The sequence below is a fragment of the Chamaea fasciata genome, unplaced genomic scaffold (genome assembly GCF_029207755.1).
Source record: "Chamaea fasciata isolate MVZ Bird 193981 ecotype frontalis unplaced genomic scaffold, bChaFas1.0.hap1 SCAF_2, whole genome shotgun sequence".
NCBI classification, from domain to species: domain Eukaryota; kingdom Metazoa; phylum Chordata; class Aves; order Passeriformes; family Sylviidae; genus Chamaea; species Chamaea fasciata.
The window spans coordinates 114,845,385-114,870,482 of NW_027094087.1; the positions used below are offsets into that span (position 1 = coordinate 114,845,385).

Below are 25,098 nucleotides of genomic sequence, written 5' to 3' on the forward strand. Positions count from 1 at the left end.
TATCTCTCTTTTTTTATAATTTTCTAACTCTAAGGCGGCAGATTCTGCCGCCTGAAAATGAGCAGCTCTTCATCACACCACACAGAGCTGAGGTTGTTTTGACAGAGCATTTTCTCCTGCTGCGTTAGAAGCCCTTTGCCTCAGAGCTGTTCAGTATTTTGTGCTGATTTCAATGAAGCTTTTTTTGCTTGTAACCAGAATTTTACCATTTTAAAAAAAAAAAAAAAAATCCACCAAAACCTTACATAAGAATGGTTTTTTTTCACTCCAGAAACAAATCCACAGGGATGAAGTATCCTCTGGAGAGTGTGAGCACTCCTCCTTCCATTTCAGAGCTCTGCACACTGCTGGTGTTCCTGCTGGATGTGATTCCTTTGGTAAGGCTGAGTTTATCAATCTCTGATGCATTTGATGGGAAAACCCCTTTAAAACATCCCTCATTTCTTCCAGGAGCTCTACTCAGAAGTGCAGACTCAGTACCTGCCCCAGATGCTCTGTTACATGGTGCAGTCTCTGCTGGAAAACATGGAATTGTTGGGGCTGCCAGAACTCACTCATGCCTTAAAAACCTGTTTTAAGGTGCTCAGCAAGGTGCAAATGCCTCCCTCCTACCTGGACATCGAGACAGGGAGTGGCAGTGGGGTAGGTGCTTTTCAACCCCTCAGGGATGGATTAAAAAAAAACCCTTGAAAACTCTTGGTTTGAAGGATTTTGGGGACAGAATTTAAAATGTTAATTCTCCTTCAGCCTAGAGGAAGGATTCTGAATCTGAGTCCCTCAGATTGCATCTGAAGGGAGCCACAGGAAAAATGCAGAGACAGTTTCCAGGAGATGGAGGGACAGGACACAGGGGAATGGCTTTAAACTGAAAAAGAGTAGGGGTAGATGGAATATTGGGAAGGAGTTATTCCCTGTGGGGGTGGGGAAGGGCTGGGATGGAATTCCCAGAGAAGCTGTGGCTGCCTCATCCCTGGAATTCTCCAGGGTTTGGAGCTCCCTGGGACAGTGGAAAGTGTCCCTGTCCATGGCACTGGGTCATTTCTAAGATCCTTTCCAACCCAAACCTATAATTCTATGACATTTTTAAGTACAACAACAAAGATTTGTTGTTTTTTTTTTTTAAACTTCCCTTCTTTGGCTCCTTCCAGAGCACTCTGCTGCTTTGTTACTCTCACTGGGTGTTCAGTTCTGGCCTGTTGGAATTATTTGTGGTTTAGTCTTGTCTGCCCCCTGAGAAGGATTGGGATCTAAATGGTTTTGGAGACAGTAACTAAAAAAACTGGAGTTCACAGCTGGTTAGGTCCGCGGGGCTTTCGATTGATATTTCAGTGGAACACAATGGGGCATTGTTGGTGTGCAGAGGAGCACGCTGAGGAATGAGGAATCAGTGGGATAAAGCAAACCCAGGAGCACAGCCTGCCAAAATGCGCCAGCGGAACAAACACCTGCATCTGAGCAGAAGTAATGCACCAGCTGGAACACTGCTCTGGGGGGGGAAATTGGTTTTACGGCAACACAGCCCTCTGTTTGGTGAGCCAGTGGGTGAGGTTGACACAGATATTTGTTGGGTTTGGAGTTGTTTTAAAGGGAAATGAACGGAGCTGTTTGTAAACGACTGGGATCCCCAAGCTGGAAATTTTTCTGTCACTGCTGCTCTGTTGGCAGAGCCACATTAACCACATCCCTGTTGCTGTTGCAGAGCCCAGTGCCAAAGGAAGGTGTGGACATAACCCTGGAGACCAAAGCTGAGCTGCAGGAGGAGGAGGAGGAGGCTCCATTCCCTCCCCTCAAGTCAGAGGACAGTGGCATTGGCCTCAGTGCCTCCTCCCCAGAGCTCTCCCAGCACCTGGGGGTGCCCACGGTGACCCTGGACAGAGATGATGTCTGGAAAAAAGGAGGGAGCATCCAAAAAACTCTTCATTGCATCCAGGAGCTGGTTGCCAAGTTTTCCAGCAAATACATTTTCGGGGTGCAGCTCCAAGAGGTGAATGCTGAAGGCGTTGCAGCAATAAATCTGAGTGGGAAGGAGAAAAAAGAGAATGGCTACAGGTTACCTGAGGGTGGCAACAAGAAAAAGAGTCCCTGGGATGCCAAACAAATCACCGTGCCTCAGGTGAAACAAATGCTCTCAGAGCTGTTCTCAGCCCGGGGCTCCCCCTTCAGGAGCAAGAATTCCCCTCCTCTCCTCTCTGGACACAAAAAGGAGAAGGAGGAGGAGGAGTGGGACCTGGAGCTGGTGTTGGGACCCCTCAGGGGTGACTGCAAGGAAGCTTTTTCTGCAGCTTGTCACCTGCTGCTGGATTGTACCACGTTCCCAGTGTACCTGTCCCAGGAGGAGATGGAACACTTGTACCTCTCTCTGTTTCAGGGGCCTGGTAAGAAAAGTTTCCTTCCTTTCCTGAGCATTTGTAGGATGCAAACAGTGAGAGTTTGGCTGTTCTCAAGACCAAAGTCAGTAAAAACCCCTAGGGACTGAAGGAAAATTGTGAATTAAAGCCTCACCCACCTCAGCATCTGGGGTGTGTCTGCCTGCTGAGTTTTGCCAAGCTTTTCAAATTCAATTTCTTTTTTTTTGGAAAAAATCCACTAGAAAATTTGGAGCTATGGAGATACAAAGACCTCCTGGCCTGCACAGCCTTGCATGGCTCAGGATTTTCAGGATATCCATCCCTGTTGTCCATCAGGGACATCCTGATGTCCATCCCTGTGTCTCTGAAAAAGGATGTTTCAGAGGAAGATGGGTGTAGGTGGAAAATTTGAGTTCTAAACCGTAAGAGAGGCAAAACCACCTCTTAGCCCAAACCTTCAGGATTCAAAGGAGTTCAGTGTAACAAATAACAATAATTCTGTGGATTTATCCGTTCCTTAGCTTTAGCAGGAGCTGTTATTGGCCTGGAAGTCAACTCACAAATAGGTTTGTGGGGAATGGAGAGGTGAGAAACTGGAAATTTGGGTTCTGTTCCTCACCTCACTCCATATTCCTGCAGTCTGATGATATTCCCACCCTCTCCATGGCTGAGCATGGCATAGGCATGGAATACTTCAGGAAAAGATGGCTTGGGTTGATGTCAGCCACCTCAGTTATAAATTTATAAATCCAGAAATGAGGGGCCCTCAGTGCTGCTGGAAGAGCATCCATGGATCCTGAGCCCTCTGGAGTTGTTTGTGACAACGGAAAACAAAACTGCTCCAAAGAATGGCTGGGAAGGAGCAGAAAGCAGAAATCCTATAGGTGTTGGGGTCCTGTAAGAGCTTTCTGCAGGGAGAAGGAGGGAAAACATGGAGAGAAATGTTCCAGGCCAGACTTGGAGCACCCTGGGAGAGTGGAAGGTGCCCCTGCCATCATCAGTGTCCCTCCCAACCCAAACCCCCTGTGATTCCACCAGCTATTGATGACGGCATCTAGGCACTCATTTTGACTCCTGTGACCTTCTTAAAGGATTTTTGGGAGCGTGACCCCAGCCCTGAGGTTGTCCCAAAGCCTTTCTGTCCCTTTCCCTTGTGAGCAGGAGGTGACCCCACCTTCCCCGCGTGGCTGAAGTCGCTGATGACCATCTGCTGCTGCGTCAGCGACTGCCACGTGCAGAACGTGTCCATCTTCACCCTCCTGGAGGTCATCAACCACTCCCAGTCCCTGGCTCTGGTCATTGAGGACAGGATGAAGAGGTACAAAGGGTCTGGCCACAACCCTTTCCTTGGCAAGCTGCAGATGGTCACCTTGCCTCCCATCGCTCCTGCCGTCCTGAAGATGATCTCAGAGAAAACAGATTTCTACCAGGTGTCCATTTTCTTTTCTTTCTTTCTTTTTTTTTTTTTTTTTAAATTTTTAATGATCCTCTAATTGGTACAATCCTGGGATTCTGAGGCAGTTTTGGGGATGCCTTCTGCCAACAGGAGGCCAGGAAGGAAATGCTTCTGATCATTAATATAATTCTGACTAGAATTCTGTTTAGTTGTTGGCTGTTTGTTTTTTTTTTTCCCCCTAGAGAGTCGCCTGTGTGCTGTGGAATCAGCTGAACAAGGAGACTCGAGAGCACCACATTGCCTGTGTGGAATTGTTCTACAGACTCCACTGCCTGGCTCCCTCAGCCAATATCTGTGAGGACATCATCTGCCAGGCCCTTCTGGACAGGGATAAAGTGAGTCCTGCATGCCCTGAAACCCCTCCAGCAGTGTGGAATCATTCCAGTGTTTCCCAGATTTCCTGCTGTTCCCTTCTCCATGTCTTCACTCCTGTGTTTTCCAAGAGTCTGACAGGCTCTGTCCATTGCTTTAACAATTCCCTGGGATTTGTTCAGCATGGGATTAGTGCTGGACTTAATCCCTGGATACAAAATCTAGCATTAGGTATTAGCTGGAGTTTTAGCTCAAGCCCAAATCCTGTGGTTTTTGTGGGTGTTTCCCATTGCACCAGCTCCACCAATATCTGTAAAAATCACTTTCTTTTAGCTCGATTTTCTAGTATTTGCTCTCACAATTAGCTGTATTTTAAGTGAGCCAGTTATTAATTCTTTTCCTCCCCTAATATAATTGGCAGCACAGTTCTTTAAGAGCTGTCAGTACATTTTGCACAATAAAACTTGACCCAGTCTTTGCTATTTAACCTGCAAATTTTACACCATAAAAGTTTACAAACCTTTTCGAAGCTCTCCGCCAATAACCACTGCCTGCATATCACTGTGTTTCCCATTTTCATCCAGCTTGGAAACCTCCCTAAATCTCCTTTTTCTTTTTTTTTCCTTTGCCAAGGGGACAAGGCTGGAAGCTCTGTTCAGATTCTCTGTCATGTGGCACCTGACCAGAGAGATCCAAGGCAGCAGAGTCACTTCCCACAATCGCTCCTTTGACAGGTATTTCCACTTCCATTTGCATTTTTATGTTTAATTATATCGTGCTTTATTCTCTTTTCTGAGCTGGGGAGGAGTTCTCTGTAGGGAGAGTAAAAAAAAAGGGAACAAAAAGAACATTTTCCACTTCCTTGGAGTTTATCTCTGTGCACGCTGTGGGTTTTTCTGGGTGAAGGAAGTTGCTGTAAAAATAGAAAAAGATTAATAAAGGAGAAGTAGCTTTTCTGCAGAGCAGATACTTTTTTTAATCTTGGAGTGAATTAAAATTTGCCTTCCAAAGAAAACAACACCAGCTCCTTGTAAAAACAAAAATCTTAGTTTCGTTTTCCTCCCTATGGGATAAAAGGAGATAATAGCAAATAAATATGGGAAAGAACTTAACGAGCGGGAGGATTTGTGTGGCCTTGCTTGTACAATTCCTGAACTCAGTCCAGGAAAAGCTGCTTGGCCAAAGCTCTTGGGAGCAGACCTGGCTCATTCTTTCTTGAGCACGCTCTGGGTGTGTTCCCTGCCAGAATTTTATTGCTTGATTTAACGTTTTTTTAGAAGTTTCAGCTGTTCTTGGTGCTGGTGATGCCTTGGAGTGGCTGCCTAGAGTAGAGACAAGATAAAGAAAATAAGAGTGGGGATTTATGAGAGGCTAGATACACCTGGGGCACTCAGAATCCTCCGAGGCTACACCCAACATGGACAATGGTCACGAGTTTTTTGGACAATTCAAAGTTTGGTCCATTTACATGTCAGGGGTTAATCCTCCACTTATAGCTGCAGATAATGAAATCACATCCCCCCAGTTTGCTGCCCCCCAATTCACCTTTTGTTGCTTTTTTATCTTTATTTCTGCCGGAGTCTGGATTAATTAAATGCTCCAGAGATGGTGTTTCATGTTTGGACTCTGAGTTTATTAATTGTTATCTCTGTTACAGTCTCACAAGCTGTGAGTTCTAGCCAACAAAGTGAAAAATGGCCTCTGTCTCACCCTCTACAAGGCCTTTTAAGCACAAACTGTCTAATTAAGAAATGACACCTAAATTATTTTGACTTTTAACCCAATAACCAACCACCCCTGGCCCACAGTGTGGACTTTTCTATCCAATTACAAAACCCCACCCAGACCATGGAGAAGAAGGTGAAAAAGAAGGATTTAACCTACACCCTCAGTCCTCCATCTTGCTTTATATATATATTAATATATAAACCCTCCAGCTCTGAGTTTCCCACCCTGTGCTATCACACCCTTCCATCCAAACCCCACGGCCACAATCCCAGAGCTGTCACTCCATTTTGGGAGCCTTTTCCACGGCCTCAGGTGCAATGCAGTGTTTGCTTGGGGCTTGGTGCCTGCCAGCACGGAAAGCCTGGAATTCTCAGTGCCCAGGGCTCCAACAACTTCTGTTCATACTTTTCAGTATAAAAAATACACAACCTAAAACAAAGTACACTTTTCAGAGCCTGAGGCTGTTGGGTGTCCTTGGATTTCAGGCTTAGAGAAGGATTCTTTTGTCGGACCAAAACGTGAAGACGGTAACACTTCATAAGGATTTTACAGCTATGCGCTAATGCAGTAGAGGATTTTAAAGATAAAAAAAGCTGAAATCCCAAAGCGTGAAATCGCTGCTTTGTCCCTCAGGTCGCTGTTCGTGGTGCTGGACAGCCTGAACTGCCCGGACGGGGCCATCGGGGCGGCGGCTCAGGGCTGGCTGATCCGGGCGCTGTCCCTCAGCGACGTGGCCCGCATTTTGGAGCCCGTGCTGCTGCTGCTGCTGCACCCCCGCACCCAGCGCACCTCCATCACCTACATCAAGCACAGCAGCCCCCCAGGTACGCCTGGGGGGAGGTTTGGGATTGCCGCAAGGGCAGAGTTGGTGGCTCCTCTTCCCCTGCTGACAGCTGGGAAGAAAATTAGCCAGGGGTTCGTGAGTGAGATGAGGAGGGGGGGAAATGTTTTAAGGGTAAAATAGGCTCAATTTCAGCTGCAAAGTGAATTTATTACTAGCGGAATCAGAGGAGGATAATGAGAAGTAAAATGAGTCCTTTAAAAACACTTTTCCCTCCCCAGCCCTTCCCTCCTTCCCACCCAACAGCACGTGGGGGGTTTGGTCAGTTCATCACTGAGATTTTTGTCACTGCCCAGGGAGAGGAGTCCTTCCCCTGCTGCACCATGGGGTCCCTCCCACGGGAGACAGTTCTCCATTAACTTCTCCAGCTTGGCTCGACTCTAGCAAGCAGCAGTCCTGACAAAACTGCTGGAACGTGAATTCTCCCCATGGGCCAACAGTCCCCCCAAACCTGCTGTGGTGTGGGTCTCTCTTTCCATGGGGTGCAGTCCTCCAAGGACAGGCTGCTCCAGCCTGGAAGCAAAGGCCCTCAGTTCTCCATTGAGTCTCCCAATGGATCACAGCCTCCTCCAGGCATCCACTGGCTCCCCCATGGGCTGTGGGTGGATCTCTGCATCCCCAGGAGGGGCTGAGGGAGCTGGGCAAGGGGCTGAGCCTGGAGAAAAGGAGGCTCAGGGGGGACCTGGTGGCTCTGCACAAGTCCCTGCCAGGAGGGGACAGCCGGGGGGGTCGGGCTCTGCTCCCAGGGAACAGGGACAGGAGGAGAGGGAACGGCCTTAAATGCACCAGGGGAGGCTCAGGGTCGATATTAGGAAAAATTTCTTCATGGAAAGGGCTGTGAAGCATTGGAAGGGGCTGCCCAGGGCAGGGATGGGGTCACCTTCCCTGGAAGTGTTGAAAACTGTGGATGAGGCACTTGGGGCCATGGCTGAGAGGTGAACATGGGCGTGGTGCTGGGTGATGGTTGGACTCTGATCTTGGAGGTCTTTTCCAACTTTAACAATTCTGTGATTTGCCCCAAATATCCAATTTTTTTTTTTTTCTTTTTTCCTGGAGCAGAGCAGGAAGTGGAGAAGTTTCTGGGAGTTTTATGGACAGGAAGTTCCTGTCACCTGTCCCGTGCCTGTTACCAGGCTGTGCTTGCAGCATCACTCTTCGGTGTCAGTTGACAAATAAATGTCACAACATCTACTGGGCTGCTATAGAAACACAGAGCTCATCTATTCCTTCCTTATTCCACAGCATTTAATCAAGGAAAACATTAGCTCTTTAATTAATTAATTAATCAATCCCTCTGTTGCCATCCTTCTCATTGCCCTCCTGATCTCCACAAATATTTATTGTTCGGGAAACATGAAAGAAGACAATTGTCACTCCTAGGGAGTCTGAGCCTAAAAGTGCTTTATGTTTTGATCCTGTTCTTTTTACAATAGGTTAGCTCTGCTCTTTAACCACTTGAAAAGAGAAATAATTCTTGCCTTAAGAATAATTCTTGCCCCTTTTTTTAGCCTCACTCGTTACAATTAATACTGGACTGCAGCAAAGTCATAAACTTTATAAACAAGTTAAAAACTTCTTTTTTAATGATTTATTGAGTATACAGCACGTTGTGTTGACTAAATGACCCTTAAAGGTCCGTTCCAAGCCAGACTGTGATATGATTTTATGCGCGAAACAGAAATTAAAGGAAAAAAAATATTTTTTTTTCAGACTATGTTCGTGATTGGCTTTGCAAGAAAAAGGCCCCTCTGAAAGAGTCTGGCATCTCCGAGAGCAACTCTGAGGAAAACCTCCCCTTGAGCCAGTTCACCACTGTGGACAGAGAGGCCATTTGGGCAGAAGTGGAAAACGACCCAGAGAAAGCCGAGCTGAAAGCGGAGCAGGCCGAACACGAGGGATCCTCCCAGGACACAGAGGGCGAGCAGGACAACAGCGAGCACACCGAGTCTGCAGACACCAGCACAGGCCACGACAGCGACAACACCTCCTCCTTCTCCCCTTCCCTGGAGCTGCAGGAGGGCAGCCACGAGGACAAGGAGGCTGCAGGTGATGGCACAGGGGCCCCAGGCCACGGGAATTCCCTCAGTGCCTCCCTGTCCGAGAGCTCCAAATCCAGCGCGGGGCCCAACCTGGTGAGGGCCGACTCCGAGAGGACTCAGGCCTCGGAGTCTCTGTCCAGCGACGAGGAGGTGGACCTGGAGCTGCAGGAAATCACCCAGTGCAGGCTGCTGAAGCAGCAGAAGGAGAAGCAGGAGCTGGCCGAGGCCCTGTTCAAGCACATGCTGCTCTACTTGCAGCCCTACGACTCCCGGCGGGTGCTCTACGCCTTCTCCGTGCTGGAGGCCGTGCTCAAAACCAACCCCAAGGAATTCATCGAGGCCGTGGCCACCACCAGCGTGGACACCAGCTCCACGGCCCACCTGAACCTCATCTACAACCTCCTGGCTCGCCACCAGGAAGCTCTGGTAGGGCAGAGCTTTTATGGGAAGCTGCAGCCTCAGTCCCCCACCGTGTGTCCTCACTCCCTGCTGCTCGAGCTGCTCACCTACCTGTGCCTGAGCTTCCTGCGCTCCTACTACCCGTGCTGCCTGCAGCTCAGCCACAGGGACCTGCTGGGCAACAGGGACGTGCAGGTGAAGAGCGTGGAGGTGCTCATCAGGATGATGGCCCAGCTGGCCACCACGGCCAAGGCAGGGGAGGCCAAAGCCGTGGAGGTGATCAGGGAGCTGCTGGGGAGGTGCAAGGTGCAGGAATTCGTGCTGCTCTCGCTGTCGGCCTCCATGTACGTCAGCCGCAAGCGCTACCGGCTGCTGCTGGCCGAGGGCGCCGAGCGGGAGCTCCTGGAGGAGAGCCTCATCAACTTCGGCCACGACCAGATCTGGAGCGAGCACCCGCTGCAGATCGAGCTGCTCAAGCTGCTGCAGGTGTTGATTGTCTTGGAGCACCACCTAGGGCAGAGCCCCGAGGAGCAGGAGAACCAGCCAGACCTGTCCAAGGAGTGGCAGCAGGCCCTGAACTTCCAGCAGGCCATCGGGGCCATGCAGTACGTGTACCCGCATCCCATCACCTCCCAGGGGCTCTTTGTCTCTGCTGTGGTCAGGGGGCTGCAGCCTGAGTATGGCCACGGCATGCATCCCACCTGGGTGGGCTTGGTCACCAGCTCCCTGCCCTATTTCGGGAAGTCTTTAGGCTGGACAGTGGCTCCGTTTGTGGTGCAGATCTGTAAAAACCTGGACGAGCTCGTCAAGCAGTACGAAAACGAAGCCGTGAAGACGTCTGCCAAAACATCTGCCAGGTAAGGGCCACCTGGGGGGATTTGTTAACCCAGAAATTCCCCTTTTCACAGAGCACTGAGGGTGCTGGAACTCCTTGGCTCCCAGAGTTTGATCCTTAATTCCTGCTGCACCTGTCCCTGGAGTGAGGTGGAAGACAGGATTGTTGCAGCAGCTGGAGGAAGGGAGGAAAGAGGAGCAGCAGCTCCAGTGATATTTCCTGAGGGAAGGGAAGGGGAAGGGAAAGGGAAAGGAAATTCTGCCTTCCCTCTGCCTTCCATCCAAGTATAAAAGCTCCCAGTTTTATGGATCCTTTCAGTTTGATATTCCTGACCTGATGCTCCTGATATTCACTCCCAATTTTAGCTCTGGAATAGAAACAGGAATTTTTAATCGAGGAAATACCACTTGGCTTATTGACACGTTTGGGTTTGTTTTCCCCTTCCAAAGCTTCACTTCCAAAAGGGAAAATGTGACTCCTGATTACCCCCTCACCCTTCTGGAAGGGCTGACAACCATTGGGCACTTCTGCCTTCTGGATCATCCCAGTCCAACAAAAAAGGTACGTGGGAATCCCCTGACAAGACTCACATCCCTTTTCCTTCCAGGTGAATAGAAACAGTGAATTGGACAAGAAAATTGTCTTAGAGAGGCCTCAGAGCACACCCAAAGAACTGAACTGACTCCCAGTGAAAGGACTGAGCCTAATTTTCCTGTCTTTGAAGCCTGCAAAGTGAATTTTAACTCATTGTTCATGAGGACTTGGGTGATGCAAGCATCTGTCCTTAACAAACTCATTTATTTCCTTTTGAGTTGATAATGTTTTGATGTGTTCCCTACAATTTTTAGGCTCTTGTGCATCAGGAATTATTTTAACAGTGATATTTTGGGATTTTTTTTTTTTTTCCCCAACAGTCATCCTGTTCGGCTGAACCTGCCAACCTGAGGAATGCCAGGAATGCCATCCTGGAGGAGCTGCCTCGGATTGTGAACACCATGAGCCTCCTCTGGAGTGTCATAAAGAGGGAAGACTCCCAAAAAAGACCAACTGACTTCTTTGGGACAACTAAAAGCTCCTCTTCAGTCTATTTTAAAGCAACCAAAGTAGGAGCCCTTTTTGAAATGCTGATTTTTGTTTTTTTTTTTTAATCTCCGCATCCTCCCCAGTGCATTTTACACTGAGTTCTTTAATTGTTGTTTATTTTCTGTACATCCTGGGAAAAGAAATGGATATTTTACAAACTAGGAGGTGGTCTTTGCCTTGCATTGATAATTCTTTTCCCTCTTTTACAGACACTAAGAACAAAAATATTGGACTTCCTAAATCCCTTGACAGCACAACTTGGGATGCAGCTGATGGCAGCAATTGCAGCAGTGTGGAACAGCAAGAAACCTCACAGGAGTCACAGCAAAACCAAGGTGAAGCTAAAGAAAAGCACCTTTTTATTTCCTATATACAGGCAAATTTTATATTTATATAAATATAAATCGGCTCTGTTTGGAGATTCTTTGGGGTTTTTAAAATAGCACTGAAAAATCTGAAATCTTCTTAGAAAAGGCATCAGGACTACAATTAAACCTCAATAAATCATCAAATAAAACCCACATTGTGGGTTTGAATCTGGGAGTAAAAGGCATTTTTTTTTCAATACTGGATTGCAATTGAACAATGATATTTTAAAGCCCATGGATCAACTCAGTTTCCAGAGAAATGAGAGTTGTGTTCTCTGGAACTCATTATTTATTCTGGGGAGAACGTTTTCCTTTGCTGCTTTAGTTGGAGCAGAATCCAGTTGTTCTCAAAAGGTGTTGGGAGAAGACCTTTAAATGGCAGGGGCTGTGTTTGATTTCCATTTCCATTTGAAAATGTAATTTCCATTTGATTTGATGGGTGTGTCTTTTGCTTTGTTTCCTTCTCTCAGATTCTCCCAGTGGCCAGTGCATCCCAGCTCATTCTCGTGGACTTAATTTGTGCCCTGAACACTTTGAAAATTGACACCATTTTACATCTGGTCAAAGAGGTGGTCAAGAAACCAGCACAAATCAAGGGGGAAGAGGTAAGCAGGGAGGGAATTCCATTTCCTTCCTGAATTCCAGCCTGGATCTGTTTCAATGTGTCTTTGAAACATCGTCAGAAGGGTTTTTTCTTTTAAATGTGGGTAAGTTTTGGTATCCAGATTGTGTTTGATGCACAAGAAGTAGATTCTTTAAAATATAGCAGGCAGATGGTGATGGGACAATGGGAATGGTTTTAAACTCTCAGAGATCAGGATTAGATGGCATTTGGGGAATAAATCCTTCCCAGAGAAGCTGTGGCTGCCCCTGGATCCCTGGAAGTGCCCGAGGCCAGCTTGGATTTTCTTTTTCCTTATGCTCAATGTGGGTTTTGCTTTTCTTTTTCAGAAATCTTCTCTCGTGGATATCCCAATGCTGCAGTTCAGTTTTGCTTTCATCCAGAGGTAACTGAGTCCTTCTAGAAGAGATTTTTCTGTTTGACTCCAGTGAGGGAACAGCCAGTTTTGCCACTTCTGCTTTCCTTTGTGTCCCAGGACACTTCTGTGCAGGAAATGTGTTGTCCCTTGGTTGGTGACACACAGGCACAGAGCGCCAGGGCTGTGACACTGCAAGGGGAAGTGACAGTCAGGAAGGGCAGGGCTGATCCTGAAGCTTTCAGGCCACCAAGTTCCTCTTATTTATTATTTCCTGTTCTTTCCTTAACTCTACCTTCACTCAGGTGTGCTCTGGTTTTATTTTTTTTTTGGCAGGCTCCCTGTCCCAGCCCTGCAGGAGAACTTCCAGCCCTTGTTAGGGCTCCTCAGAGAGTCTGTGCAGCTGAACTTGGCTCCTCCTGGCCACTTCCTTCTCCTCAGGTACTGCATGGGGAGAGGAGAGCTCTCCCTGAGCTTTTCCACTGTGCAATTCCTAACTGAGAGTGTTCCGATTCCCCCCCCACAGCACCCTGAATGACTTTGTGACAAGGACACCCACCCTGGAAAACAAAAAGGACCAGAAAGACCTGCAGGTACCTTTCAGTTCCTCTAAACCTGGCACTGTTCATGTGAAGACAAGTGGAGATGAGCTGATCTGACCTTTGGATCTGAATTCCTGGGGTTTTTTGGGAATGCCTGGATGTGCATCCACACATTTTGGCTGAGGTGAACTCAAACATCAGAGTCCCAAATGCCTGAAATCTTTTCAAAGCTGTTTTTTTTTCTGTGCTCTGTTAGGATTTTTCCTCAGAACTGAGCTCCTAACACCAGTGGGATGCCAGGAGTTCACATCCTGTGTGTGAATATTGAAATCTCCAAGCTGTCCAGGAAAACGAATGAATCCTTGGAGCTCCCAGCTGGGTTTGGCAGTGGGAACGACTCTGAGCTCAGCTGTGTAAAGAAAGGAGCAGAGCAGGATTCTTTTTATTTCACCAGGACACTTTGACCACTCCTCACCTGGCTGGTTTTGGGCTGTGCTTACAGGACTTCCATGTGCCAACAGGGAAATTCAGTCTCTCAGAACAAAACGCCAACAAATGACAGAAAATGTCATTTTACAGCCTCTGCTTTGCTTTGGCTGGGGGGGGATTTGGTTCCATGGCAGCTCCTCATTTCCCTGGGAATTAAAAAAAACACCAATCAAACATCTGATGCCACTTTGGTTACCTTACAGGAGGTGACCCAGAAGATCCTGGAGGCTGTGGGGACCGTTGCTGGTTCTTCCCTGGAGCAGACCAGTTGGCTGAGCAGGAACTTGGAAGTGAAAGCTCAGCCTCAGATTTTACCAGATGAATTCAACGTGGAGGATGCCAATGGTAACTGGACTTTTCCTGACTCCTCTGCTGAAGGCAGCACCAGGGGCTTTGATGATGTGTGGTTTGCATGGTTTTCTATTTCAGCCTAACGCCAGTTTGCAAACAAATGTTCACTTTGGGCAGCAGATTAGGAAATAAGCAACATTTAAACCTGTCTGAAGGGAAAACTCGATTTATTTTTTTTTTTTGCCTCTTTTAGATACATCAGTGGCACCATCCTCAATGGTTTCTGCCTCTGCTCCTTCAATCTACAGTGTCCGAGCCCTTTCTCTCCTTGCAGAGGTCAGTGGGGATATCGGGGTTATTAATGAGGAGGATTTTCCCGGTGGATCAAACAGGAGTGCCAACCTTTGGGGGGCTGTTCCATGGCACAAACTCCCAGCCTGACACGTGGCAGGCTTTCCCCTTTTGCAGCAGTGGGTTTTCAGAGCTGTGCTGTCCCATTTTTGCAGGTGCTGGCCTCCCTGCTGGACGTGGTTTACCGCAGTGATGAGAAGGAGAAGGCCGTGCCCCTCATCTCCCGCCTGCTCTACTTCGTCTTCCCCTACCTGAGGAACCACAGGTGAGTCTCTCTCTGCTCCTGGCATCTTCCCTCTCTGATAGTTTTGTTTTTCTTTTGTTTCTCCATTCCCTGCTCCCATTCTGATGGGCTTTGAGCAGTGTTTCCCCAGGAGCTGAAGCTGTTGTTGTTTGAGCTCTGTGACAGCAGTTTCTGCTCAGCTCTGGGGATTCCCTCAGCTGGGATTTTGGGGTTCACTCAGATCTCTCCTTTCTGTGCCTGTCAGGGAATGGGGATGGGGCAGCAGAGCATGGGCAGGTCCCAGGATCCACCAGGAAGCAGGAAAAGCATCATCTCTCCCTATCCCCTTCCTCGTTTTTCTCAAAAATGTGGGAGAGATGGATGATATCCCATGGAGACACAGGGCGTGGAATCCGGGAACGGTTTGGGTTGGAAGGGACCTTAAAGCTCATCCAGTGCCATGGGCAGGGACACCTCCCAGTGTCCCAGGCTGCTCCAAGCCCCAATGTCCAACCTGGCCTTGGACACACACAGGGATCCAGGGGCAGCCACAGCTTCTCTGGGAATTCCATCCCAACCCCTCCCCACCCTCCCAGGGAACAATTTCTTCCTGAAGAATCTCATTCAAACCAACCCTTTTGTGAGTTGGGATCTATTCTTGAACTTTAAAAAAACCCATATTGATAATTTCTTTAATCCTCTCCCTCAGTGCCTACAACATTCCCAGTTTCCGCGCTGGTGCTCAGCTGCTCAGCTCCCTCAGCGGATACGCCTACACCAAGAGGGCCTGGAAAAAAGAAGTGCTGGAATTGTACATGGATCCATCTTTTTTCCAGATGGACACCTCCTGCACTCAGTAAGACATGGAATTGCAGCTCTTCCAAGCTTGTATGCTGAATTCAAAAGGGAAGGCTTTAAAGAAGAGTAACATTGGGAGGGAAATTCCATTTAGAGCTTTCTTATGGAATGGGATAATGTTAAAAATGGGTCTCAGCACTAATTCTGCTCCAGACAAGAGTCTGCAGCACAAATCCTGCCTGGAAACTGCTTCCTTGTGTCAAAAGTTTGACCCAACCAATTTCTGAGGTGAATCCACAGCTTTCCCTGGATATCTGATCCCTTCTTTCTCTCCTGCAGCTGGAGATCCATCATTGATCATCTCCTCACACATGAGAAAACCATGTTTAAGGATTTGATGAGTAAGTATCAGCTGCCAATCCTTTATTTCTACCTCAGTTTGAAATCTCTTTGCATTTGAGCCATTTGGGTGCATTTTTATTCCACTGATTTATCCATAAAGTGCGGACTGTGCATACTTGACCATTTTGTTAACTCCATTCCCAGCTACTGCTGAGTTAAATCTGGATTTTGGTCACGTCTAAAGTACACCAGAGGAGGTTTTGCTGTAGAGGTGCTTCTCTTGGGTTCCCACATTGACATTTTGCTCTAATTTTGAGTTCCCAGGAGGAGACTTTGGCAAACTCTGCAGGTGTCTGCCACGAGCAGCGCAGCAAACCTTTGATTCATGTGCTGTGCCCTCTAATTCAGGCTTGAGGAGAGCGTGGAAGAACAAATCCTGGGGGGAAAAGCTGGGATAGGATTAAATTGCCCTCAAGCACTTTTAGTCCCTTTTTTCAGCCTTTCTAAAAGAATAATTCAACCTTTACAACACGAGACAAATTTTATTACACGAGACGAATTCGCGGTGGGTCACCCAGAGCGAGTTTTGTTTCTGTAGAAGCTTTCAGGCCACGGGGGTTATTTCCAGCCCCACAGGCAGGCAGTTTTTGGGGGGTGGCTAACTGTGCAGTGTGTGTTGCAGCCATGCAGAGCAGTGCCCTGAAGCTGTACCCCAGCTTTGAGCAGAAGGCCATGCTGCTGAAGCGCCAGGCCTTCGCCGTCTTCAGCGGAGAGATCGACCAGTACCACCTGTACCTACCCCTGATCCAAGGTGAGCCTTCAGCCCTGCCCTTCCCTCAGCTGGAACACAAAAAATCCCTTTATCCACAGCTGCCCCTGAATCCCTGGAAGTGTCCAAGGAGTTTGGAGCAGCTTGGGGTAGATAAAGGTGTCCCTGCCCATGGATCTGGCTGATCTTTATTGTCCCTCCCAACCCAAACCATGCCGTGCTATAAATTCTGTAAGAAAGCAAAGTCACCTCTTTTCCAACAAATGATTCTGATTCTGTTGGTTTTTTTTGTAATTTGGAACAAAATTTATGAATCTCTGAATTCCAACAGATGAGTGATCTCAGCAAGGAAAGACAGGAATCTTGGTTTCAAGGCCTTTGGTGTGGAAATGGGATGATTTCACTGCAATCTGCCAGCCACTCTTGACCTGTTGTTGTTCTCCTTAAATGCCAGTTTGAATCGTGTTTTGTGCGCTGTAAACCCACTCAGGCTGTGTCTGAATTACAGTTTAATTAATACAGTGTGAGGAGTTTAGTCTAAAACTGATGATAAAGTAAAAATTGTGTTTCGCCACCTTCTACAAGGTGGAGAGGGACCTTTCACAAGGGGTGGAGTGACAGGACAAGGGTGAATGGCCTTAAACTGAAAGAGGCAGGGAAAGATGGGATCTTGGGCAGGAATTGTTCCCTGGGAAGATGAAGAGGAGCTGGGCTGGAATTCCCAGATTTGCCGTGGCTGCCCCTGGATCCCTGGCAGTGCCCAAGGCCAGGTTGGACACTGGGCCTTGGAGCAGCCTGGGACAGTGGGAGCTGTCCCTGCCCATGGCACTGGCTGATCTTTAATGTCCCTTCCCACCCAAACTATTCCACGATTCCACACTTTAATTCCCAAAGCAACACAAATTCAGGAAAATGCTGCTTTGATTTTTTTTTTTCCCCTTTTTTTTTTATGCTTCCTCCAGAACGCCTGACCGAGAACCTCCGTGTGGGCCAGACTTCCCTGGTGGCTGCTCAGATGTTTCTGTTCTTCAGAGTTCTTCTGTTGAGGATTTCCCCTCAACATCTCACCTCTCTGTGGCCAATCATGGTCACAGAACTGGTAAGAAAGAAGTTTTCAACTTATATTTGCAAAAAAAAATCATCCTGTGGGGTTTTTCCCAGTTTACCTTTTTTCCTCTTCCCTGCTTGGAAATGTTTCCACAGTTTCACATTCATCTGATAATTTCAGGGGGAGAAGTTAAATCGTCATTAGGAAATTCCTTTTGGGTTAATTTTGGTGTTGTTAATGGAATCTCTTGCCTGAATTACTGATTTTATTTTTATTAATTTGTATTATTATTATTAATAATAATATCACTTTTAGTTGGGATTGAGTTGTAGGAACATTTCAGCATCTCCTTAATTATTTCTTTAAAGATCCAGACATTCCTACAGCTGGAGGAAGATTTAACTGAGGAAGAGGAACCAGCAAAGTAAGAGTTGACCATTTGAGAGACTTCTTTTAAATTAATTAATTGAATTAGTTCTCTGGGATAGGGAGGAGCCAACAGGACATTTTATATTTGTGCTACTAGTAAATCTAATAAATACTAATAAATCAATTTAAGATTTTTTTTCTAGCAGCTAAAATGGTGATTTGCTTAAAAATGTAAGTACTAATTATTAGTTGTATACAAAAACAAAGTTAAATGCTAAGTTGGCAGTTGGATATTTTAACATGGTGCCATTTTTTGATATATTTTAGATTATTTTGCTCCTACAGAGCACAAATAAAATAAAAATACTCCTGCAAGAGGTCCTTTGTGTAAATGTGGGCATTCCTCTTGTGCTGACAGAAAAACCTTGGCTGGATTGGAGTTTTAATGGGACTTTTTTTTTTAATTTTTAAATTTAACCACAGGAGCAACAGCAAAATGAGCAAAGCCAAAGGCTCAGGGGATGAGATCCAGCCCAACGAGCTGTGCCTGTACCTGGCAGCCTGCAAATTCCTGGACACTGCACTTTCCTTCCCCCCTGACAGGATGCAGCTCTTCCAAATGTGAGTTCCTCTCCTCCTTCTGTTCCTTTATCCTTTAATAAAATTCTGGTTTTTCTCAAGATTTCATTTTGCCTTTCAGCAAGTTCTTTTTAGGAGCGGTGAGTTTCAGATAAATGGGATTTGGGAGAAGGATTTGGTTTTGGTACAGGAGGATTTCATCATCCTCTTTAAGGGAAAATTAACTTGGAAAATTGAGAGGGGAGAAAGGTGGAGATTGTTTTCCATCTGCACATACTTGGAAATGTTTTAGAGCTGGTTGTATTTAAATATTGACAAATTAGTGATGTGATAATTCATTAATAGCAAAAGAGAAGATTCAGGACGGATTTTTATAGAAACAACCAGTGCTGCACTAAACTAGGTACGATCCAAACAAGGATTTTCATCTTTTTAAGGAATCAATCCATTTATTCCAGGTACAAATGGGCCTTTGTGCCAGAAGTGGACACAGAATCATCTCCTGTCACCTCCCAGCTGGTGGAAAACCACCAGGAATGTCAACCACACATCGTGAGGATCATGGATCTGCTCAAGATGAAATATGGGGTAAAGAAACTTTGAAACTTTTCCCTTTTTTAAAAAAAAAAAATCCATTAACTTACTTTTCCAAACACAAGATTTTCAGTTATTCAAGGGAATTTTAGATATTCCCTGTGAGGAGGAGGAAAAAGCTGCCCAGAGGAGCTGTGGCTGCCTCTGGATCCCCAGAATGTCCAAGGCCAGGTTGGACATCGGGGCTTGGAGCACCCTGGGACAGTGGAAAAACTCATGGATGAGCTGCATGATCTTTAAGACCCTTTCCAACCTTTACTTGTAATAAATCCCAGCTTTTTTTTTTTTTCCCTTTCAGGACCCAAAACACTCCGAGGGAATTGCCAGGAATCCCAAATTCCCCCTGCTGAGCTTGTGCTCCATCTCCAGCATCACCCAGCTGATGCCTTTCTTCCAGACTCTGTGCTGGGCATTCACAGCCCGTGGCAGTGACTCCCAAAATTCCCACTCCTCTGCAGCTGCCCCCATGGATTCCCTTGGCAGCAACAGCATCAGGATCCTGCAGCAGCTGGAGGACAGCGTGGAATGTGATTTCCTGGAAAATCTGGAAAGCTGAGCCTCACCTGGGACACTCAATCAAGCAAACACAGGGAAAAGCTTGGCTGAAATTCCTTTTTTTTCCAGCCACCCCTGAGATTTCCAGCTACAGTTTGGGATTTCTCCCTGTTCAATTATTGAGGAGCAGGAATCCCCAGTTCCTCTGGTGGGAGAAAAGGGCAGTTTGGTGGGAATTTCTCAAAGTTTCTGTGTGGTTTTATTTGTTTGTTTTTCCATGAGAGGGATTTAAAGACATTTTGTAAATAAGGGAAAGAATGTTTTGGACTTGGTGGAAGTAGCAGCTGCCCTGGGATTTCTCCAGGACTTTCAAGTGCTTTTGGAAGTGTGTCCTGAAGGAAAACTGAAGGAAAAATCCATTATTGCATGTCAGTGTACAATCAGTTTGCAATGAGTCATTTCCTGAGGTGAAAGCCCCTTAATTTGGCCCAAATGGATCAAATCCTAAACAAATCCCCCAAATTCCTCTCAGATGGATTTTCTAAGTCTCAGCATTGTGCAGAGAGCTGCAGCTTTGCCCTCGCTGGAATTTCAGCTCTGTGCTCCAACAGTATCTTCAGGCTTAGCAATACCTAATCAATCAGAAACGTGCTTAAAACACACTTTGTAATTAGCATTTCTTGAGGGGCTTTTGGTTTTAATTCATCCATGAAAAGACTTCAATTCATATTTTTTAAATTAAACACTTTGGTCCTTTCAGTGACTCAGGTGGCTGCAGCTTCTGAAGTGCAACTCAATGCAGATAATGCTGTAAAAATAGAAACTGCTTAACTAAAATGAAAATAATATTTTTTTTTTTATTTGTAAGAACATTTTTTTTTTTGTACAAAAGAATGTATTTGGCTGTTCCTGGACGGTGAGAGAGGTTAGGGGGATCATCCCAGTGCTTTTCCTAAATTAAAAGGGACGTGGGAGAGGTTTGGTTGGGAGTCAGGGATTTCTTTTTTCCCCAGACTCCCCATAACAAGCACAGGAGCCTTCTCTGCAGTGGGTTTGAGGTACAGATGGATGAGATTTTCATCTGGGGTTTACAAACTAAAACAATGAAACCTCCTTTACTCTCACACTGGAATGCTGTACAAAAACAATACCACCATGGGCTTCTGCTGAACTTATTTAAATTATCCTTTGTGTTTTTACAGTGGAGGAAAGGGGTGGACTGAGGTGTGCTCATTAGGAATGTGAATTATTTCTATTAATGTAATTTATTAATGGTCTCTAATGCTGTTGGAATGAGCACAAGTGAAAAGTCACCCTTTGAAAGCATTATTTGGACATTGGAGCAGGCCACTTGGAAAATGTTGGTGTTCATTTCCCACCTACCTTCAATAATTTATATGGATAAGCTGAATACTCAGGATGGTTTGGTTACTTTCACTTTCAATTTCCAGCTGCCTGCATTCCATGCTTGGATATTTCCCTTCAAATGCTAGAGTTGGATGGGATTTTGGGCAGGAATTCCTGGCTGGGATGGAATTCCCAGAGAAGCTGGATCCCTGGAAGTGTCCAAGGCCAGGTTGGAGCAACTTGGGACAGTGGAAGGTGTCATGGGCAGAGGTGACACTGGATGGGCTTTAAGGTCCTTTCCAACCCAAACCATTCCAGGATTCCATGATTCTGTTATTTCATGATTCTGTTATTCCATGATTCTAGCCAATAAATGGCTGTTAAAATCTAAGACAACTTTTTTGCCATTAAACTGCTTCCAGTGGCCTCAGACATTTAAAGGATTGGCATAATCCTTCCACTTCACAAGAAAAAGTTCTTTAAAATTCAGTGCCCAAGCAGATTTTTTGTAATTATAAATGAAGTGAAAAAGGAGGAAAGGGCTTTAACTAAAAGTCCTGCTTGAGTGCTGGAGGGGCACAGTCCCACAGGCCCAAAGGGGAATATTTTATTCCTTTATTCCATAACTTTTTATTACTTTTCCATGTGGTTGCTTCCTCCTTATGCTCCCACTGATAAATCCCCTGAGGAGCCACAGCAGGACCTGCTCTAAGCTGGTCCTACCAAAGCAGAACAACCTCACTGGCCATGAATCTGGAAACGTTTTTGCTGGGAATTCCAGACATTCTCTCCTTTTCCAGGAGAGGGAATGCTTTTGCTTTGTTGTGTTTTTGCTTTTCAGTCTAACCAAGCTCAGCTTTGTCATTTGGATACTCCAGCTCCAACACAGCAGAGCCACAGTGCACAGAGGGAGACTTGGAAATATTCCAAAGGATTTCATTTTCCTGAAAGAAAAAATCAGGAACCGAGGTGCAACCAAGGTAAACTGCTGAAGAGCAGCAGGGCTTGAAGTGCAGAGCATTAAGTGATGGTTGTGTATCCCATACCATACATGAATGTAATTCTTCTAATAATATTAAATGTTATTTTGCAACGCCTTTTCAAATGCAGTTCTCATTTTTCAGCCTGCTTTCACTGCTCACTCACCAACTTTAGTTTTTATCTGACTCTGGCAAAGCTCCCAAATTCAGGACCCTTTCCAGGAGGAAATTCCTGGTGAAAATCCCATTTCAGGGGCTGGGGGCTGTGGATTCCAGCAGCAGGACTCCCTGCTGGCCCCTGCCTTGTGCTGCTGCCTCAGTTCCTCTCTCATCCCACGGCTCTGCTGCTCCACCTCGTGTATCCCTGGCTTTTACAGCCCCGGAATTCCCACACTGGTTCCCTGTCCCTCCTTGGAACCAGCTCTGGGGAGTTGTGTCTGGAACATGGAGCATGTGGAGGCAGCAGCTGCTGCAGGGATCGTGGATCGACCCAGGATGGAGGGAGAGACTCCCTAGGAAATCAGGAGCTGCACAACTCCAGCCTGAACGTTTTCACACATCCAAGGGCATGCCTTGGAAGTGCAGCCTTTCACCCAGAGGGAAGAAAACTCTCCTGCACCATGAGCTTTAACCCCTCAGGCTGAAGGAGTGTGGTTTAAATAACTGTGGGAGAGCTGCTGTTCACATTTCACCTTCCCTGGAACACGGAGTGAGGGATTGATGTGGATATGCCAAACCTCGGATGAGAAGGAACAGGGTGTGGCTGGGGAAGGGGCCACCAGGAGGTGGGGCAGCAATTTCTGGGAGAAACCTCCTTGTTCTGGCACAGGGATGATGGGGTCAGGGATTGTCAGACAGAATTCCCAGATGCTCCTCCAGGGTCATCCTGCTCTGCTCCAGGAGACAACCTCACTGCTGGGACAGAATCCCAGAGTCATCCAGGCTGGAAAAGAGCTTTAGGCTCTGCCAAGATCCAGTTATTAAAGTTACTAAAAACGCCTCTGCCTGAATTAAGGTGCAGACGAGACCATCTGCCACTGACAATAAATGGGTTTTATTTGATAGTAAACACGAGAGAGAGGAAATAAAGAGATGTGTTGGAACCCTGGGCACTGGGAATTCCAGCCTTTCCGTGCTGGCAGGCACTGAGCCCCAGGCAAACACTGCATCGCACCTGAGGCCGTGGAAAAGGCTCCCAAAATGGAGTGACAGCTCTGGGATTGTGGCCGTGGGGTTTGGATGGAAGGGTGTGATAGCACAGGGTGGGAAACTCAGAGCTGGAGGGTTTAGAATACAGTAATATGGAGAGAAAGCAGGATGGAGGGTTTAGGGCAGAGGCTGAGTCCTTCTTTTTCACCTCCTTCACGGGTCTGAGTGGGATTTTGTAATTTAATTATTATTAATATAATTACATTAATATATATAAAATATAAAATATAATATTTATTTTATTTTGTAATTGGATGGGTAAATCCTCATTGCGGGCCACGGGTGGTTGGTTATTGGGTTAAAAGTCAAAATAATTTAGGTGTCATTTCTTAATTGGACGGTTTGTCCTTAAAAGGCCTTGTAGAGAGAGAGATGGGGGCCATTTTTTAGTTTGTTAGAAGCTTGAAGTGCTGTACAGCTCACAGCTTGTAAGAGTGTAAAGAGATAAGAATTAAAAGACGTCTGAGTCCAAACAAGAAATAATATCTTGAGCATTTAATCCCAACCCTGGCAAAAAAGAAGATAAAACGCAACAGAGATAGAAAATAGTTTGGGGTGGGTAGGGGGGACAGAAAGAGAGTGACAGGGCCAGAATAAAGAAAACATGCCCACCCCATGGATCCCAGCGATGTCCTGTTGATCCTCCCCAGCTGCTCTTGGTGCTGATGGTCCCACAGGAGCACAGAATCCCAAACCCAGCCAGGGAAGGATCTTTGGTGTGTTTGGCTCTTTTGTGGGTGCATTCCTCTCCCTCGGTCCTGTTTGTTTATCCCTAGGCTGGCACGATGGGACAATAGCATACCCAGGGGTTCAACTTACAGTCCAAAGCCCCTCAGGTATCTTCAGGGAGGTTTCTGTGGTTGTAGCTTCTTCATACAGTTTTTGTTGTGATGGGCAAAACCCTGTCGTAACAACGTTCAAGGCATGAATCATTTCAGTCCCTGACAGGCTCGTGATGTCCAACCACAACCCCAGCACCAGCATCACGTTCACCATCAAACCCCGTCCTCAAGTGCCACATCCACAAGTTTTTGGAACGTTTCCAGGAATGGTGACTCCACCACAACCCTGAGCATCCCGTTCCAATGTTTTCCCACCCTTTCCAGGAAGAATTGTTCCCAATACCCAAGCTGAGCCTCCCCTGGGCCAGCCTGAGGCCGTTCCCTCTCCTCCTGTCCCTGTTCCCTGGGAGCAGAGCCCGACCCCCCCGGCTGTCCCCTCCTGGCAGGGACTTGTGCAGAGCCACCAGGTCCCCCCTGAGCCTCCTTTTCTGCAGGCTCAGCCCCTTGCCCAGCTCCCTCAGCCCCTCCTGGGGCTCCAGCCCCATTCCCTGCCCTGGAATCAGCAGTAAGGCAGAAATAGAAACTGCCCTGGGGAGCCAGACAGGAACACTGTGAGCGCCTGGAGAGCAGGAGCGCTGTGGGGAAGTGCGCCAGTGGGAAAAGCCCTGGGGATGCTTGTAGGAACATCCGCTGGTTTCATTTCTATTCACTCTTCTATTCACTATTTCATTTCTATTTCGCTCACAGGTTTTATATTTTTAGAATCTCTTGCCAAGCAATCGTATCTGTGAGCTTTTCCTGTCTCACCTTCCCCAAGGGGTGCTGGTGGCAGGGGCTGGACACGAGCCCAGGGGTGTCCAGGTGGGCAAGAGGCCCCTGGGCTGGATGAGGAATTGTGTGTCCAGCAGGAGCAGGGCAGGGATTGTCCCTCTGTGCTCCAGGGCTGTGTCCAGTTGTGGCTCCTGCAGGAGAGCCCTGGAGGGGCTGGAGCGTGTCCAGGGCAGGGCAGGGAGCTGGGGAAGGGGCTGGAGCCCCAGGAGGGGCTGAGGGAGCTGGGCAAGGGGCTGAGCCTGGAGAAAAGGAGGCTCAGGGGGGACCTGGTGGCTCTGCACAAGTCCCTGCCAGGAGGGGACAGCCGGGGGGGTCGGGCTCTGCTCCCAGGGAACAGGGACAGGAGGAGAGGGAACGGCCTCAGGCTGGCCCAGGGGAGGCTCAGCTTGGCCAGCAGCAGGAATTTCCCCATGGAAAGGGTGCTCAGGCCTTGGCAGAGGTTGCCCGGGGAGCTTTGGAGCGCCCATCACTGGAGGTGGCGCTCAGGGTTGGACGACAAGGCAGAGAACGGGCAGCGCCGCCGGGCGATTCCCAAGCCCGTTTCCCAGCGCCCCGCCCCGCCTCCATTCCCCTCACGGCTCTCTCAGCCCCGCCCACCCCTGAGGGGGCGTGTCCTCGCCCCCAAAGCTCCGCCCCGCGCGCGCGCGCTCCCGCTGCCGGAAGCGCGCAGGGG

At 47.4% G+C, this 25,098-nt stretch overlaps 1 protein-coding gene across 2 annotated transcripts in view; it reads left to right on the forward strand.

Moving 5' to 3' along the window:
* The window catches only part of DOP1B (DOP1 leucine zipper like protein B), a 40,279-nt gene extending 18,560 nt beyond the window's left edge, over positions 1-21,719 (forward strand). For both annotated transcript variants that reach the window (XM_066177178.1, XM_066177179.1), the window contains exons 12-37: positions 272-377; positions 451-642; positions 1,700-2,375; positions 3,510-3,778; positions 3,987-4,139; positions 4,750-4,850; positions 6,478-6,668; positions 8,396-9,980; positions 10,408-10,519; positions 10,873-11,061; positions 11,251-11,376; positions 11,880-12,014; positions 12,361-12,416; positions 12,723-12,827; positions 12,913-12,979; positions 13,621-13,762; positions 13,962-14,044; positions 14,215-14,324; positions 14,992-15,138; positions 15,420-15,481; positions 16,105-16,233; positions 17,154-17,290; positions 17,608-17,663; positions 18,092-18,229; positions 18,646-18,775; positions 19,080-21,719. In XM_066177178.1, coding sequence (XP_066033275.1) covers positions 272-377; positions 451-642; positions 1,700-2,375; positions 3,510-3,778; positions 3,987-4,139; positions 4,750-4,850; positions 6,478-6,668; positions 8,396-9,980; positions 10,408-10,519; positions 10,873-11,061; positions 11,251-11,376; positions 11,880-12,014; positions 12,361-12,416; positions 12,723-12,827; positions 12,913-12,979; positions 13,621-13,762; positions 13,962-14,044; positions 14,215-14,324; positions 14,992-15,138; positions 15,420-15,481; positions 16,105-16,233; positions 17,154-17,290; positions 17,608-17,663; positions 18,092-18,229; positions 18,646-18,775; positions 19,080-19,337 — 5,455 coding nt within the window. In that variant the 3' untranslated portion in view covers positions 19,338-21,719. The remainder of the gene's footprint in view (positions 1-271; positions 378-450; positions 643-1,699; positions 2,376-3,509; positions 3,779-3,986; positions 4,140-4,749; positions 4,851-6,477; positions 6,669-8,395; positions 9,981-10,407; positions 10,520-10,872; positions 11,062-11,250; positions 11,377-11,879; positions 12,015-12,360; positions 12,417-12,722; positions 12,828-12,912; positions 12,980-13,620; positions 13,763-13,961; positions 14,045-14,214; positions 14,325-14,991; positions 15,139-15,419; positions 15,482-16,104; positions 16,234-17,153; positions 17,291-17,607; positions 17,664-18,091; positions 18,230-18,645; positions 18,776-19,079) is intronic.
* Positions 21,720-25,098: the final 3,379 nt, after the last annotated feature.